Genomic DNA, 18,986 nt, shown 5'->3' on the forward strand with positions numbered 1-18,986 from the left:
CTTCAGAGTTCCTCCTTACAGCTATATTAATGCACTGCAAACATTCACCTCTAGTCTCTAAACCCCAAAACATTCACTGCTATTTGACTAACAACTGCAGAATTGCCTCAGTAATATTTGCAGACCCACTGCCCTTCTTTCCTCCTTAAACATCAGTTGAGGCAATTTTTCTGCCCTCAAAAAAAACCCTAAAAAAATTCCTGCTCTTCACAGATATGAAGTAACTCAGGAATATTTGCAGAGTAAGTTTCTGGTGGCTGCAAAAAAAGCTGTTTGTGAATCTTCAACTCAGGCACCTGGGGAGTAGAATTGCCATGGAACAGAGGACTGACTATGCTGTATGAAGGGAATGTTGCAGGAAGAGTCATTGAAGCAAAGGTTCAAGCAAACAGACATTCACTTGTGAACCTTTCAAACAACTCTGATCAAACATTTTCTTCACAGATTGTCAGCAAAACTAGAGACAATCTGCCAAAAATTACCATAAATGCTGGCAGGGCATTAAGATTAAAAATCATTACATAGGAAAGGGTCGGGGGTTTTTTCTGTATACTGTATACCACATGCGATGAATAAATAAGGTATCCACTGAATAGTTCCCCCTCCAGATTAATAAAGTATTCTTAAATAAGAATGGTCACATAAATATCTCAATTCTACAGTCCTCCTCCTTTTCCATTTCTTTAAAAAAACAAGTAGAACAGGAACCCATTCTGGTTGGAATACATAGCAAGACCCATATCTCTCAGGTGACTGCTTTAACTACCAGACAATGGATTCATAATCAGTCTGTAAATAATTAAATATTCATTAAGTCTGGGAAAAAGCAGAAGAGCTTAAACAAACAAGAAATCAGGGAGACTTGTACCAGAATACTCAGTTCCTTAGTTCTCAGACCAACCATCTGCAGGGTGAGCTGTATTCAAAACTCAGTTTTGAGTAAGATGAAGGTGTGAATAATGTTTGAGTAAGATAAAGATGTGAAACCAAACTCCTCATGCAAATGCTCTCTGATCACTAGGAAGGATGAACTTCTCAGATTCCTGATTCCTCAATTTCATACAAATTTTTACATGGTTCAACAGAAGCTAACATTTTTAGGTCTGCTCTGGTGGCAACTCAGATGACATCAGCATGGATGAGACGGGTACTTCTGTCTCTGCCAGCTGGAGGCAAGGCAGTTTCTGGTCTATAAATAAGGGAACAATGTTAGAGATGTGGTGTGTCAAACTATACTGCAGAATAAACATGTAGGCCAGTATATGCAGTCACATAAACATGCCCACAGACACCTCTGAAGTGAGGCAGCAGCCAAAGGGGAACTAAATGTGGCATCTGAAAGGCAAAGACAGGAGCTAGAGTTCTTTTGTGCATTTAATTCCATGGGATGTTTTCACCCTAAGCCTCTTTCAGCTCTCATCAAAGACTGAAAACTGCTACTGTAGCCTGAAAGTCTGTCCTCTTAAGTATGAGCAGAGACCTCCCCTGTGTACAAAGTCCATCCCAGAACCACAAGGAAACAATATCGAGCTATACTGAACTGCCCAGAAGTTGCTTTGCACTAGCAAAGCATGTGCTTGGAATCTCCTTGAGCCAACCATCTGACAACCCATCCCCTCTCACCAGTAACCCACTACTTTGCTAGTCAGGGTGGTATATATATTGGAGGAATTATACTTTGGCTCTTATTTTCATTAATTTTTACCCTTTTTATATGCAAAAGAGGGTATTTCTTGCTTAAGAAGAATGTTTTTGCAGGTGCCAGGGTCTATCAGTGCTGGTCACTTTTTAAACATCACCTCCTAAGGGCACAGGATCAGGCAGTTCCCAAATGTCATATGTCAAGCAGGTGAGGCAGAAGGCCAGCTTGGCTGAACAGGAATCTTCTCTTGGAGATAAGGCAAAAAAGGGAAGGTGTACGCCGATTGGAAGTAAGGTCATGACATGGGAAGAATTCACAGATGCTGCTTGCTGCTGTAGGGAGAATGTTTGTGTGGCCAAAGCTCAACTGGAGTTGAAGCTGGCCAGAAATGTGGGGGACAATACAAAGAGTTTTTTCAAATACATTAATGGCGAAAAAAAGTATAGAAATATCACTGGCCCGTTCCAGAATGAGGATGGTCACCTCACAAACAGGGACAGAGACAAGGCAGAGGTGCCTAATGCATTCTTTGCCTCTGTCTTCAACACAGATAACGGACCAAGGGGGTCACGGTGCCCTGAGCTGGATGACCATGACTGTGAGAATGATCAACTCCCAGTCAACCCTGAAATTGTGCAGGATCTGCTCCAGCTGGATCCTTATAAATCTATGAAGCCTGATGGGATTCATCCCAGAATCCTCACAGAGCTGGTTGAAGTAATTGTAAAACCTCTCTTGATGATTTTTGAGCAGTCTTGGGAATCCAGAGAGGTCCCAGCTGACTGGAAGTTGCCAAATGTTGTCCCAGTTTTCAAGATGGGCAAGAAAGAGGACCCCAGAAACTACAGGCCTGTCAGTCTCACTTCAGCGCCTGGTAAAGTTATAGAGATTTTCTATGAGGTATTCAAAAACACCTGAAATGCAGTCATTGGTCACACCCAGGAGAGTTTCATGAGAGGAAAGTCCTGCTTATCAAACCTGATTTCCTTTTATGACAAAGTAACCCGCCTAGCTGATCCAAGGGAAGGCAGTTGATGTAATCTTTTTGGATTTCAGTAAAGTTTTTGATAGTATCGCTCACAGGATCCTCCTGGACAAAATGTCCAGCACCCAGCTGGACAAACACATCATGTGGCGGGTGAACGATTGGCTCATAGGTTGGGCACAGACGGCAATAGTGAATGGGGTAACATCAGACTGGTGACCTGTCATTAGTGGGGTTCCAACAGGACTCTGTCTTCAGCTCTGTGCTCTTCAACATCTTCACAAATGACCTGGATGCCAGACTGGAGGGGATACTAAGCAAGTTTGTAAATGATACAGAACTGGGAGGGGGAGAAGCTGTTGACTCCCTCAAAGGCAGGGAGGCCCTGCAGAGAGATCTCGACAAATCAGAGGACTGGGCAATTACCAACCATTTGAAGTTCAACAAGGGAAAGTGCCGGATTCTGCACCTGGGATGGGACAACCCTAGATATTTGTACAGGTTGGGGAATGAGATGTAGGAAAGCAGTGCCATGGAAAGGGACCTGGGGGTCCTGGTTGACAGCAAGTTGAATATGAGTCAGCAGTGCCCTGGCAGCCAGGAGGGTCAACCGGGCATCAGGCAAAGCATCGCCAGCCGGTCAAGGGAGGGGACTGTTCTGCTCTGCACTGGTGCAGCCTCACCGTGAATACTGTGTGTAGTTTTGGGCACCACAATATAAGAAAGAAATTAAGGTATTAGAGAGCGTCCAAAGGAGGGCAATGAAGATGGTGAAGGGCCTTGAGGGGAAGCCGTATGAGGAGCAGCTGAGGTTACTTGTTCAGCCTGGAGAAGAGGAGATTGAGGGGAGACCTCATTGCAGTCTACAACTTCCTCGTGAGAGGAAGAGGAGGGGCAGACAGTGATCTTTTCTCTGTGGTGATGAATGACAGAACCTGAGGGAATGGCCTGAAGTTGTGTCAGGGGAGGTTTAGGATGGATATTACAAAGAGATTCTTCACCCAGAGGGTGTTTTTGCACTGGAACAGACTCCCCACGGAAGTGGTCACAGCACCAAGCCTGACAGAATTCAGGAAGCGTTTGAACATTATGATTATCCCAAAGATGTGAGTCTCACCTCGGTGCTTGGCAAGACCAAGGAACAGATCCTCCTGGAAACTATGCTAAAGCACAGGGAAAGTACTGTGATTGGTGACAGCCAACATGACTTTAATAAGGGCAAATTGTGCCTGAGAAACTTGGTGGTATTCTCTGATGGTGTTACAGCACTAGCAGAAAAGAGAAAAGCAACTGATGTCACCTACCTTGACTTGTGCAAAGCATTTGACACTGTCTTATACGACATCCTTGTCTCCAAACTGGAGACACATGGATTTGATAGACAGACCACTTGGTGGAAAAGTAATTGGCTGGATGGTCTCACTCAAAGAGTTGCGGTCAACCGCCTGATATCCAAACAGAAACCAGTGACAAATGGTATTCCTCAGGGGTCAGTATTGGGAACAGGGCTTTTTTACATCATTGCTGGCAACACAGACAATAGCATTGAGTGCAAGTTTGCAAACGACACTAAGCTGTGCGGTTAACACACTGGAAAGAAGGGATGGCATCCAGAGGGACCTTAACAGGCTTGAGAGGGGGGCCTGTGCAAATCTCATGAAGTTCAACAAGGCCAAGTATAAGGTCCTGAAGGTGGGTCAGGATGATCCCAAGCACAAGTACAGACTGGGCAGAGAGTGGATTGAGAGCAGCCCTGAGAAGTACTTGCCGGTGCTGATCGACAAGAAGCTCAAAGTGACCTGGCAATGTGCACTTGCAGCACAGAAAGCCAACCACATCCTGGGCTGCATCAAAAGCAGTGTGGCCAGCAGGCTGAGGGAGGGAATTCTCCCCCTCCACTCTGCTCTCATGAGACTCCACCAGGAATGCTGAATCATAGCTCTGGATGCCCCAACATAAGAAGGATGTGAACATGTGGACCTGCTAGAGCAAGTCCAAAACAGGGCCACAAAGATGACTAGAGGGCTGGAGCACCTCTCCTATGAAGACAGGCTGAGAGTTGGCGCTCTTCAGCCTGGAGAATGCTCCAGGGAGACCTCGGAGCAGCCTTCCAGTACCTAAAAGGAGCCTACAAGAGAGCTGGATTTTTACAAAGTCATGTAGTCATAGGAGAAAGGGGTAATGACTTCAAGTTGAAAGAGAATAGGTTTAAATCAGATATAAGGAAGAAATTCTTCACTGTGAGGGTGGTGAGGTACAAGAACAGGTTGCCTAGAAAAGTTGTGGGTGTCCCATCCTTGGAAGTGTTCAAGGCCAGGTTGGATAGGGCCTTAAGCAACCTGGTCTACTGCAAGGTATCACTGCCCATGACACAGGTCAGAACTAGATGATCATTGAAGGTCCCTTCCAGTCCAGAGCATTCTATGTTCTGAAAGACAGGCAAAAGCTGTAAAGCAAATTTTATGCACATTAACTACTTGGTCTTTGGTAGTTAAGAGTTATCCTTGTTCTTTCAACAGGTTCTCAGTACTGCATGCCTCATTGCAGCCCAGTCTAATATACATATACTTCACCAGGCATTTTTAGACATAAATGTAGTCTTATAAGGAAAATGTGTTACAATTTTCTGTATGTACGTACAGTCAGCTGAAGCCACACATAATTCAGTATTCACCTCCCTTTGTTCTGATATGTTAGCAGGTAGATGCAGCACTAGATTCCTGCTCAAATACAGACTATTTTTCTTGTCCACAGTTTTTCCATTAACATTTTCATATTTTTCTTTACTTAAAGTACCAAAAAGCCAGATATCATACCTTCCTCAGGTGTCTTTATTCAGAATGGTTATGATAATGCATTAAAACCTTAGCAGAAGACACCTGAAGTGGGAAGAAGTCTCACAGGAGGGTTGTAGGAAAAACAATAAAATCCCAAATTCTCATACCCTGTAACCTCTCAGACCCCAAAGAAACCTCAAAAAGTAACGTTTTATTCCATATTCCCAATTTATATGTTCTAGTTTAAACAAGTTTGTTGATAGTTGTCTGTCTAGATTGGAATGAGCTACAAGAAACAGTATGTTCCTGGCTGTTTTTTATCTCATTAAGGCCACATGATCAAGTTCATGAGGTGTGGTGTATTTTACCATCCCACAGGCAAAGTTAAAGATGGCAGTGGGAATACTGCTTAAGAAGCAGGGGATTTGACCCACAACTACAATATCATGTCATCAGAAGTGGCTGGCAATTAACGGATTACAATACACTCAACGATAATCCGATGAGCTCAGCTGCAGATGCACATAGACTGCTCATCGCAGGCTGCCAGGGAAGAAGTGATAGCGCTCACTGTCACCGGGCTCCTCCATGGTACCCTTGGAGGAGAGGAGCCCCTAACAGGTGAGGACCTGCTACCTTCACTGGGCTCCCTCATCTCTCATCATTCTGCACAGGTGAACCTTCTCCCACTCTGCATGTCGTTGTGACTTCAATGCAAAGGTATTAACACTTTGGTTCTATTTTCGTCATGACATTAAGAATCTCACTAATTTTATGCACTGTTACTTGAAAATTAGGAAAGCACAAATACATGAAGGCAGCCTTAAAATAAGGTACATAATGCACACAACCCTATTACATTGGTCTTCTCAAATAGTCTGCTGGACAGCAAAAACAGTATAGTTGTCAAGTTCTTAAACTTCAGTCAAATTCTTACACATACCAGTTATCCATTTGCAACACAACACACACAAAAGCTAGTTTTCTGTTACACAGCTGGAATTAGCATTATTTATGCCAAGAATGCAGACAGGAATTTGCCATATACACAAGGCACCTATGAACAAGAATTTATCCACTTTTATTTCTATTTATCATCAAATTAGTGATTTGCAAGAGGTAGAGCTTGCTGTATAGTCTAAACACTTGTAACAACCTTGGTGTGTTAAGTATCCTACAATAAGAGTAAAAACTTTTTTCTTTTTAGTATACCTTTGGAATGCCTGCATAAATACTGTCAAAGGAATAAGACTAAGTTTACGCCTAGCAACTTAGTCCCAGCGTGTTTTGGTACCCAGGCTCGTACTGAAGCGTATGATGAAAGGCTAAAGTGTGGGTTGGTGTGGTTTTTTTAGTAGAACAAGTAGAATAGCAGATAATCTTACTCTATAATATAAAAACTTCAATTAAGTGGCTGGTAATAGTTTCAGTTGCTCTATTATTGTATAAAATTAACTTAATTGTTGAGTTAGAAAGTTTCAGTTCAAATGCCTGCTTATTTTGGTACTGAATGAACACTTATTTTATCTTGCCTCTGACCTGATGCTTTAGATTGTTTATCCTCTCTTCTCTTAAAAAAAGAATCAGAGGGGAAAAGCAGAGAACAGCAAGGCTTGAAAGAAGACAGGTTGTTGAAAGAACAGAGCCATACAAGAGCTATCACTGAATCTTATTAGACTTCTGCTGTACTCTGTGGTTTGTAAACATGAGCAGATTCCTCTGACTTTCAGAAAGCAGACACTCTGGAACTGGTTAGAACAGTAGAGACTGGTTTTATTTACCATATGAAATAATGTACACTGGAAAGTGAAAGGGGATCAGCATGTCTCCTTATTTAATTTAACACACAGAGAAAAGCCAAAGGTGTGCACCATCCCACTTCTGAAACCCTAAGAGAAACAAGCAGCATCTTGAAGACTCCTCACGTAAGACAGGACCAACAAATTGCTAACAGATTCTACACACAGTGTAATTCAGATGAGTAAGCACTGAGTCAGTTAAGGAGTCTGGATAGTTTACATGAATCTGAAGTAGTCAGTTACGTTTCCCACAACAGCTAATTATGTAAAGAGTTACAATCATTACTTCCTGGAAGTCATCATCCGGTAAGCCAGCTGCATTTGTTTTTTATTCCCAATATAGCTAATAAGAAATACCGTACTGTGTTCTAATTATACTTTTTGTAACTTCTATTTCACAATAAAAAAACCCTTATGTCTAGTGTATTTTGAGAATGTTTTGGTTGATATGCTAATACATTTCCCTTGTCAGCTCTAGTACATCTGTAACAGGAAGTCTCAGGAGGTTGCAACTGAAACTCAAACAGGTCTTTTATCGGTCAATAATAGATAACATAACAAAGTTAATAGAAGTATTCTAACTGATGAATCCATGATCACACTTTTAAGCAAGTTCTACTGAAACTTCTTCTAGATAAACAGACAAAGAAATTTTTTTTTCACCTTCTCACCACTCTAATTAAAATCAACCCCCCAGATGCTATGATCAAGGTAAACACAGGTAAAGAACCCAAATGCCTTAGGAGGGACTTCATTAAAGTCAGATCAACTGCACTGTCCTGCACTGGATAGAGTTTGAAGTAAATGACACAGGTCATCTTTAACTCATTTCACAGATACGATTATTACAGACTCAAGTCATAATCACAGACTTTCTCCACAACATTTTGTGAGAGCATTTAGTGGTTTTTCCCTTCCTACCTGCAACACCTACCTCAGAAACGTGCACCTAAAGCCAGGATTATTTTATTGTGCCAACCATGAACTAAAAACAAGCATGTAACCCTTCTAGAGAAGACAAACTGTTCATTATAATGTTTGCATTCACTGACTAGGAGAGAGTAATATGAAGTCATGGTCATGCCCATATACAAACTAATTCTTACAGTTCTTAGAAACAGAACATTAGATTTGCTTGGGGTTATTTCCAAAACATTCGTCGTTTTCCATAATAGGATTGCATCTCAATCTCAGGATTTATCAAACAGTAAACTCCAGGTAAAATCGAGGTCCAGTGGGTTGTATGATGCAAGACTGAATACTGCATCTTGAAATTCATATAGATATATGTCTGAGAAAAAAAACGCAGAAAGAATTGTGCCTTGCAGAATATACCATCTAAGGAGTCTTTCTGCTGTGCCTTTTGCAACCAGATGTGCCTGTCTCGTATTGCCCTTTCTAGCTACCAACGCGCTTGCAACAAACGTGGGTAGTGCCCTCCCCAAATCTTCGTTCACGAAGCCCAGCCATGATGATGATGTCTGAGAAATAGTGACATGAACAGAGGAGACGGAAGAAGTTCTGGAAGAGATTTTCCTTGATCAGTTACTAAGCTAAAGCTAACAGAAAATGGCTTGAGAATATGAGTGCTTTGTCTGGACAGGATGGATTAGCAGGCAGGGCACAGGTAAAATGTAATACACTACCTTTAGCCTACCAGGTGGCTGTAACTGACTTGTGACACACTTCAATGTCTATTAGAAGATAACTTCAACAAGCTGCAGAAAACACTACATTCCAGAGGAAGCAGTGCCTCAGGATTATGGCTCCAGTACAACAGATCAAAGTGAATTTTTTGTCTTAGAGTACTCCCATAGGACCAAGCCACCACACAAATGGCCAGAACAGTCTGCAGTTGTTTAAGTCTTGGAAACAAAGGAAAAAGCAGCGATAACCAACTCCTTTGGATCTGGTGCCAGATATAGCCTTGGTAATGTAAAAGACACGCACCAAGCAGTCTTCCTGTGCAGACAGCTCTGCCTCTTACCCAAGAGATGGTCCCATGCTCTCAGCTATGGTCCTCTGTGCTTCATCCCAAGTATCTGGCACTGCTTAGCCCACCAGCCTCATCCCTGTTAGTGGTACACAAGTAGTGATGCCAGTCATTGCACCTTCAATCACTGCCTCCAGTTTTCAGCTGTTACTCTTCTTCCACATGCATACATATGTACAGACACATTACCCCCACAATCTCTTGAACTTCAGGGTGTGTGGCATTGTGCCTGAGAAACAAAAAGCGGGGAAGGAAAAGACAAAATCATTTCAGGTACAACAGACCATTCATGACTCATAGCTCCCAGACTGACCAGCATAGAGCAAGGTCAGCCAGACTTGCCCCAGAGACGGTCAGCACTTGTTCACATCAGCCCAGATAGCTCAGAGCAGAGAGCACAAGGCAGATCCCTGGAAAGGGTTGGGTCAGTACATGGCAAGGTGGGAGAAGCCAGTCACAGCCGAAATGCTGCCACGAGGCAAAAACCTGCAGGAAGCAGAGGGGGCAGCACCCAGAACACAGGAAGCCCTGGTACACATTTAGCCTAGTCACTCACACACTAAAACAAACCTCCACACTCCAAAGCCTACTTTACTCTGTGAAAGCCAAGCAGTAAGAGTAGATTAGACTCTAATAGGGATTAATACAGGCTAAGGTAGCAGCGGTTTCCACTAGGGAGACCAGAAAGGTTAGACGTGGGATAGCATGACAGGTAGATATAACAAGGGCTTGAAAACGAAAGGTAAAGGGAAGAACAAGCACCATAGGATCTTTCACTGACACCTGCCTGGCTCCGTTTGAGCTCTCCCCCACGTCCATCCCTGTCCAAAACAGAGATTACACAGGCTGCACTGTCAAGTCATGGTCAGTGATTTCTAACAGGCTATGTAATGGTCAGCAGGGGATTTCTTATCCAGTCTCAACAGCACTGACCCACTTTTTTCCAGCACTACCATCCATCACCTCTGACTGACAAGAAGAGCAGTTTTCACAAAAGGCAAACCCTAACCCAAGTGAAATCTGAGGCAGAGAATGGGAAGAAATTTGGATCCCATTCTGCCTTACTGCAACCACTTCAAAGTTATAAGTTTAATTTTATTAGCAACTAGAACTTCAGTTCATAAAAAAGTGACCAATAAAAGATAATGCAGGAAATTCAATGAACCTTTGTGTGATTTAGAGCATCACTCTGCAACAGCAAAACTGCACTGGAACTACATTTGGAAAGGAAAAAAAAAAAGCCTCAGAGAAGTGATCCTAAAAAGTTTCCAAACTGCTTCAGAGTCAGAGGTGAATTAAAACTTTGTTAGAGACTAACAAAAATATGCAAGTATGCACAAAACATACACATTGAGTATGCATTAGGATTGCCATACTGCCATAAACATACTTCAGACAATCCATTCAGTGCTTACCTTTTCATGTGTGCTATAGCCATCAAGACTTCATTCACCTTTAAACTGAAGTAAAACAATACATGCGGCTTCACTGTGGTGCAGGGACACACCAGCTGTGTGGTCAAACCAGGAAAAAGAAAGTGTACTTTCCTGACTCTTAGCCATATTTTCAAATGGTATCAAGAAAAGGCATTTTCTTCTTTAATTATACAGAAAGACTATGAAACCAAAACATCTCAAGTTCCTCAATCATGACCTTTGGGAAGCAGGTTTTTTGTAGGGCTCCCCCATGCTCTAAATAATTTGGTGCACAGTGTTGTACTAAACCAAGTTCCTTAGTTTCCATTCCAAGAAAGCTGTGAGAATAGTAAGAGTACTGAAGATGTTGGTTAACAAAAAAAACCCAAAACAACTCAAACTCCAACCCAACCAACCAGAGAAACCCCCTGGGTGGTTTACGACTGAACTATCTAAACCTGCAGATAACCCTTTCAGCTACATAGTCAACTACAAACTCATTAACATTTACCTAGACAACTGAAGTCTGTACTCTGCAAGGAAGGATCAGAGAGCAGGAAGAATGTGATGGCTGAAAAAGGTAAAGAACTAGCCTTCATTACACAGTATGTAACTCCAATTGAAAAACAGCATAAAGAACAATATCTTTTCTGTATCAGACAAAGTTCTGTGTGTGGTCAAGACCTTGGACCAGAAAAATTTCTGCTAAACCACACAATAAACTTGAACTTTGGAAACTGGTATCTATTCACCAGATTCTTTTTGAAATAAACCTCAAGAATTCTGACATTGTCCAAGGTACCAAATGTTTCATTACAAAGATTTTTTTCAAAATAGCTATCAGTTTACTAAAATGACAACCCAATTTGTACTTCAGAACTCAGCATTTTCTCAGAGAACCTTCTAGTGTTGTTTTTAATGTGAAGTTGAAATTCAGTTCACAATTCAGAATTTTCATTTTCCATAAAAATTAATTAGGCAATGCGATACAGACTCCTATCAAGTTGTTTCTGATGGAAAAACAGGAGTATTTTGTTCCAAAGAAGACCATAAAAATATTGATTTTAGGGAAATGTCTTTTCCAAACTGCTTTTGGGCTTGTATTTACAAGCCAATTCCAAGTAAAAAATGAAGGTGGAAAAAGGAAGCATCTAAGTAGCTCTTCCCTCAGCCCACTGCAGTTGGAGATCCTGTTGCATAAGAAGGCCAAAAGACTGTTAAACTCCAAAGATTCTCAACAGTTCAAACCATACAGAGGATCTCACTGAATAGACACGCCCAGATAATTAGTCAGTACAATGTTTGCCTATTCAAAGAATATTTCTCCTATGCATGGAAGGCCAGTTACAAGTCTTAAGAAGGTAATGTCAGTTTAATGCTTGAATGATCATAAGGCTATGAAGCAGTACATTCCCAATCCTCCACAACTACAACAGATTTCTTCTTCAGAGGGATAAATTTCTGAAGTGAGACAGGTATTCAAGATCTCGCTAACACACCCTTTACCATACTCAAGACACCCACACAGGCATCAGAGGATGCTCTAGTATCTCTTCACTGCTGTGGACTGCTCAGTAACTTTATCAACAACTGCTCAGTAACTTTATCAACAGACACAACTTGACATTATCAGCAGTACCAAGGAGCAGCTGGTCCTCAGAATACAAAAGGTATGATAATAGGCTACTATAGTCAATTGAGGAATGCTGTGTATTAATCTAAGCAGGGTAATATAGCAAAAAGTTAATACTTGGCTCAGAACTATACCACCAGTCTGTTGCTCATCTAAAAAGTATTTGTCTACCTTCTAGCTCTAGTTCCATCACCCACCCCAGTTGCAAGGTTGCTAAAACTACCTCTAATGACTTTAAAGGGCCTATAAAATTATCACATCCTTCAGAAAATCAAACAGATACGACTGATACTTTGGATGATCAGGGATACTTTATTAATTCTTTTACTTCCCAGGCACCTTTATGTCTACAAAGTAAGATACCTATGGCACCATAATATTCTTACATCCCCCAAAACAATAGGTATAGGTATTCAGCTAGACAGATCTAACTTCAGTATTAAGACATCCATAAGAAATATCCTGCTTTCTATATGATGTGCAGGAAAGCGAACACAATTACCTTACTGCTACAATTGAGATAGTTCTTGACAGAAGTTAGGCTGAAGAATAGGAATGTTGCAAAAAAATATGCAATACAATGTTCTGCCCAGCAAGTCAGAAGTACTTTGTCCACTTCAGCTAGACAAACAGGTAACATTTGCAGGCTTTCTACCGTTCCTGTATGACCTCCACTAAAGCAAGAGCCAATCTAGTGATACTGCTAAAAATCCAAAGAGAAGATATCAGTTTACACTACTCAGGAACCAGGCAGAACAATTAACATCTGTTACTGCTTCCTATTTGAGGGGTTGAGAACAGAAGAGCTATGTGAAGAATGGCAATGTTAAATCCTCATTTCCAAATATGGCACCATATATACACCCTATAGGCCATGTATGTTATGGCCCCCTCTTCCTCCAATATTAATATTCAGACATCTTAGGACAGGATTTACAAATGCACACATCAGCGTCAGTTTCTGAATCCATAAGGCTGATGTTCAGCAAGCTGAGCTCAATGCACTCCCACAACAAGGTAAGGGATGCATGTGGTGTTACACTCCTCTGTGCACCCCTGCCCAGAGGGCCTCAAATGGCCAGTTTGATGACCAATTGTGCACATCCTTCAGGCAACTAAGCACATCAGCAGTGAGAAATCAGCTAGGCATTGTAAGGACGATAAATCACAAGCAGCTCAAGCGGTTTGGCCACACCCTCTCTCCTATCTTAATATATGAAATTCCAAGCAGCATATAGGGACCTGACTTTCCTGCATTTACATTCCCTTAAAGTTACCTTGCTGGCTGACTAGGGCTGATTCCTTAGCCCTTGAACCCCTCAATATAAAATATATTTTCAAGGTATCACGCAGTGGTATCGCTACTTTTTTACAGTATCACTGAGCTGGTCTCAAGCAGAACTGTCTTAGTACAAACAGTTCATACCATGTGAAATACAATTGCTGTGATGCTGGTTAAAGAAAAATCATCTCTGGCTACAGTTGCTAGCCCAGCATACTTTTTCAAACAGCTGATAATCAACAATTCAGGTGAAACAGTTGGGACCAGACTGAACACACCCCAGACCACCACAAAGGAGCAAAGCAAGTTAAAATTTCTACTAAACTACATTAACAAACACCATCTCCCTCTGCAATTAGATGGAGGACTATGACACCAAATGAGAGCCAAGTTATCAAAGGTACTTTATACATTAATCTTCGACGTCTTTTGAAATGATCTATGTAGCTGAAAGGATGGTATTTTTTCTTCATTATTCAAAAGAGAAGAATGACTTACATAGCAACTGGCTGCAGAAAATAAAGGCTCACCCTGTAACAATCAAGTTAGGAGGAGGCAAAGAACAGTCTGCACACTGCAATGAGCCTAAGATCTTGAACATTTTTTCTGATCAGCGATGAAGACAAATCTGCACCATCTCCACAGAGAGGCAAAAGCACCGATCCTCCAAGGGCTCGATGGCAGTGAATCCACCAGCTATGCCAGAGCTGTCTTGGTCTTGCCCATGTCAGATAGACACCTGAAGCATGGCCTACCTGCCAACTCAAAGAAGACCCCTCACTGCCCACCTGTCTGGCAGGTCTCGTATTTCAAGCCTAGATCCTTTCCTGGACCCAAAACGACAGGTGACAGGTATTTTTCACAAAAAGTTAAGCTTCGGAAGAAAAAAACCCTCAAAATTACCTCTTTCCTTTTAAGAGGAAAAACCCCAACAAAACTCCAAGAATTGTCTTGAAAAATTCATCTCACAGGATCAAGTAAGAGGAAAAAATACTGTGCAATTATACAAAGTCAATAAACATTTGAACAGCTAAGGAGTGGTCCCTCCCACACTGTTTCAGATGCCTCGCTTAGAAGGTCCCCAACCCTTTGCCCGCATGGCACACGAAGGCTGTTTCCGAAGCCCATGGACCTGCGTGAGGGCACGCTCTACCTCTGCACATTGAAGACCGTGGGAAGCATCAAGGAGGAAACACCCTATGTGACAAGCACACCCCCATCATTTTAATAAACACAGCTCAGGTGTAGCATAGCTTTTTAAACACTGCATTTAAGGTTTGCATGCATCCTCGGATTTACTGCAATTTGTGTATTATGCAATATTTTCCCCGAGAGCACCGAGAAAAAAAGGACGCACACCAAGAGACACACACCCCACTGCCCATGTCGCTACTTCCCCAATCTCTGTTTCGCCCAAGCCACCGGCAGAGGGAAAACGATAGGCGAGGAAACTCGAGGCTCTGGAAGCGCCGGTAGTTCACGCCAGGATCTACCGACGCTGTCCTTGGCACAATAGTTGGACGCAATACAGCCGGGAGATGCGAGGCTGAAATACTTCCTGGGATGGCTGAATGGGTTCATTCAATAATCAAGGATAATTCTTTATTAGCCATCTTACAGCCCAGCACAGAAACTACAGCCCTGAGAGGAGGGTGGGGGACACCAGCCATGTGTCTCAAGAAAGGGGTATGGCTTACTATTGTCTCTCGCTTCAGTAATTGCCAAGCCTCTTTTTTTTTTTTTTGTTCTTCCCCCTTCCCCCCACCCTCGTGTTACCGAAGTCGGTGGAAGAAGAGAAGGTACTCGGCCGGGGCTGGGCAGCGGACAAGCCGCCGCCGCTGCCGCCCGGCCCCTCGCACCCACCGGCGGCGCTCGGATGGCAGCGCCCGCCGCCCCCTCCCCGCTTCCTTCCGCCACGAAGTTCGGGCAGCTGGAACCGGCCGCCCGGTAAGCGCTGGGGGCTCGGCCGGCAGCCCGGGGAAGGGGCTGGCACAGGACGCCCCACTCCCGCGGGGGCTCTCCCGCCGCCGCCCCGCGCTTACCTTTCACTTGACTTTCATACTCCGCTATAATCTCTTTGTCCTTTTTGAATCTGCTCGGTGTTGACATTATCCACTCGCTTCTTCTGCTTCTTCCCTTGTTTTAAATTATTATTATCACTAATTACTCTTGCTTTTCTGGAGGAGCTCCCAAGTTGGGTCAGACGGCCCCAAGCCCGAGGAGCGCGGCCGGGGCGGCGGCGGGCGCTGGCCTCGCGGGAGCGCCGCCGGCACCGGAGGCGACGAGGCGGGGAGCGGCGATCAGACTAACCCCGGCGCGGGAACCATCGCCTCCCGGCAGCGCCGCCGGCAGCAACGCGGTCCGCGACCCGGGGCCGCCGCAGGGCGGGGCGGCGGAGCAGTTGCCGCGGGGCACCAGCTTCCACTAGGCGAGGGCGGGGGCCCGGCGGCTGCGCCCCACCATTGTTATCTCTCCTCACGCACCCGGGAGAGAGGAAGGGAAGCAGGGAGAGGGCGATGGGCGGGAGGTGGCCGCGCTCGGTCCGTACGCCAGAGGCACTAGTTACTGCTGCCGCCGCGCTGGCCTGGGTGGGAATTCGGGACCGGCACCCTGCCGTGACTAACCCCGGCCGGCAGCGCCGCGGCGCATGTCCCGAGCCTACGGACCGAGCAGCCGCCTACTCGGAAAGACTCCGCCGCCGCGCCCTGGAGAGGTGTCTCCGGGAATAAACTTCTCCCCGCCCTTACGCCGTTGTCTCCTCCCTTCCTGCCTGCCCGCCCGCCTCCGCTCCTCTCTCGCTGTGTCCGCCCGCTCCGCCTCCCCCGCGTTGGCGGCCGCCGGGCGCCGCGGGCGGGCCCCGCGGGCTCAGCGCCCGCCTGCCCTGGCAGGTCCGCGGCGGGAGGCCCGGGGGCTCGGGCTCGGGCGGGGCGGGAGGAGGGAGATCCCCGCCCCACCACCCGCATTGGGCATATGGTGGCCGGGCCCCGTCAGGGAACGGGGTTGTAAGGTCGCGGTACGGTGACAGAAGGCCTTTGATGCGGCGTGGAAAGTTGAAGTCCCCTGCTGCCTTCAGCGCCAAACCGCGCGGGGAGGGGGGAGGGCGGAGGGGACATGTGTCCTTTGGGGACCCCGTGTTCTTCCCCGGTGTCTCCGGAGGCAGGGCATGGCTGTGCTGGGCGGGCGGGACCGCGGCTGCACCGGCGTGCCTCAGGACCAGGACCCAGCGGGACCAGGGCATTGCAGCACCGAAGGGAGAGCTGCGCCCTCAGCACAGCCGCCTCCACCGTCCTTGATCGCATGGAGCTCCCCTTCGCACGCAGCTTGTTCTCGAGGGCAGGAGTGCCAGCGTGTCTATATGGTGCACTCCCCACAAGCTCCTATGGGAAACAAGCAAAGCAAGACGGGAGGCCACCCAAAATGCTGTTCCGCTGAACTGTTGTGCATGGCACCCATCAAGGCTGGCCCTGTCTGAGATGGCCCTGTCTGACAGGGCATTAGAAGGACTACAGCCCAGCAAGGGATGGTGTGCAGCCCTTGCTACAAAGCTGGGGCTGTGAAAAAGGAAGAAGGTGGTCCTGAAGGGCAGGAATAGCTGAAAATGGGAGCATGGGGCGAGTTGCCAAAAGGCATAGGTGACCCAGACCTTTCTCCTGAGTGCCTCCAGCAGCGGTGGGGACAGCCTCCTCTGCCTGCAGAGCTGGAACTTGGCTCAGCCCTTGGAATCTGCAGAGGATGAGAACTGGCTGCCAGCTCTGCAGGTGCAGTTGAGGCCATGTGTGCCAGGAGTCGAGCACAGTGGTTCACAGGGATGGTAGCCACACTTCTCCAAGGTCCCTGGCTCTAAACTTGGGAATCCCATGCAAAAGGGATCAGATGTGACTCAAACTGCACAAGCCGTAGCCAGAGAAGAGTTCTCAAAAAAAACCATCAAAAAGCAGAGTGATGGACACTGCTGGCTTGTGATGAGCAAAGAATGTGGCTGTCACTCATGGGTCAAAGCCAAAAACCAAACCCCAAGGCCGCAGCTGCAGACTTTGGGCTGCAGGGAGGTCAGCTCTGAGGATGTTAAAGGCAGGCAGTGGACTTTCTGGAGGCACAGAGAGCTTCACTGATGTCAGGTGTGTCTAGGAGTGATTAAGCAAAGTTGCACACTATTCATAAGGAGTTTCCAAAGATAATTGCTGTATGATTTGTGTGGTGAAAATGCCCAGAGATCCTATCCTGGACAGCTAGTCCTAGCACTGCCAGGACCTGAGTCTTCAAGACAAACAAGAGGGAATGGTGGGATCATCTGCTACTGGGAAAGTTCAAGCCAACTACCCAGTAATTTGGCTGGGGACCTGGCACTTGGAGGGCAATGGCACAGTTAACTATACTCATGCAGACATTCTTGCTTCTGTTTTTATTTAATTCTTATAAACATGTTGACTTGGTGTTACAATCACTCACTTCCACACCTCTGCATTTCAGCAGTAAGTGTACATCTGTACTTTAAAGCTCGTCTTTCAGTTTTATTAGGTACCATGCTCTCCCCGCTACAGGATCAGGGTAACAGGATTCCTGTTCCCCTTTCCCTCTTCATGTGGTGTTCTCTGTAGTTTTATTACATTTCTTCCTCTTGCCCTCCCCGCACAATCTTTTTCCAGCGGTGATCCCAATTCAGACCACCTAAAGCAATCTTAGTACAGGGGGTTATTGTCTGAAACCAATTTAACTCCAAGTTGGATGGTCAAATTACATCCCTTGAATAAAAGGCCCAGCCTCAAAAGAGCAGTTATCTCTGTAATCCCAACCACTCTCATTTTAGTCTCAACCTTTGATGCCAACATCTTGCGTCTTGGATGTGCCTGTCCATCTGTTTGGCTGGGGACTGGCTGATTTGCAAGACAGTAGGACATGGTCCCTGGAGACATGTTGCACTAACTGGAGGTTAGCTGTAAGTCTTGCCTGGTCTGTCAGAGCACAGTGTTTTTGCAAACAGTGAAGACAGAGAACAGTGGTCAGGTCCCTGCATGAGGCTGTGCAGGCTGGCACCTGCAGCCAGGCCAGTCCCTTTCTCCTTTGCTCAGGACCTGCATGTAAACCATGCCCAAGATGTGGCTGGATGTGTAGACCACCCTCCTTCACTCCTGGGCACTGAAGGACACAGCCCCCTCTTGCCACTGAGCCTATGCTGGGAAAGACTGCCCAGGAGAAGGGTGCAGAGGAAGGCTGAACACCAATGCCTACACCATGATCATGTAGCCAGAGGATGGGCCTAGCTCCACAGAGCCAAACCTGAGGCTGCAGATGGAGCAGTTCTGTTACTCTGCAAAGGCAATTGCCTGTGGAGATGCTGAAATCATCTTTTGGCTCTGGAGACTGATCGCCCTGCATTCAGTTGCTTGGCTCAGGGCTGTGTCCATGGCAGGACCGCTGAGCAAGGATGGACCAGTGACCCAGGCTTGCATGTGCAGGGCT

General features: G+C 45.5%; 1 protein-coding gene across 3 annotated transcripts in view; it reads right to left on the bottom strand.

Annotated features, from left to right (window-relative positions):
* The window catches only part of SRGAP1 (SLIT-ROBO Rho GTPase activating protein 1), a 141,823-nt gene extending 125,587 nt beyond the window's left edge, over positions 1-16,236 (bottom strand). For 2 of the 3 annotated variants that reach the window (XR_003530687.1, XM_027661865.1), the window contains exon 1: positions 15,569-16,236. Coding sequence is in view for 2 of the 3 variants with exons in the window: in XM_027661865.1 (XP_027517666.1) it covers positions 15,569-15,635 (67 nt within the window). In the remaining variant the exon portion in view is untranslated. The remainder of the gene's footprint in view (positions 1-15,568) is intronic. The other variant, XM_027661874.1, reaches the window with a different exon arrangement.
* Between the last annotated feature and the right edge of the window lie 2,750 nt (positions 16,237-18,986).

The sequence above is a fragment of the Corapipo altera genome, unplaced genomic scaffold (assembly GCF_003945725.1).
Source record: "Corapipo altera isolate COAL_440 unplaced genomic scaffold, ASM394572v1 1, whole genome shotgun sequence".
Taxonomy (NCBI): domain Eukaryota; kingdom Metazoa; phylum Chordata; class Aves; order Passeriformes; family Pipridae; genus Corapipo; species Corapipo altera.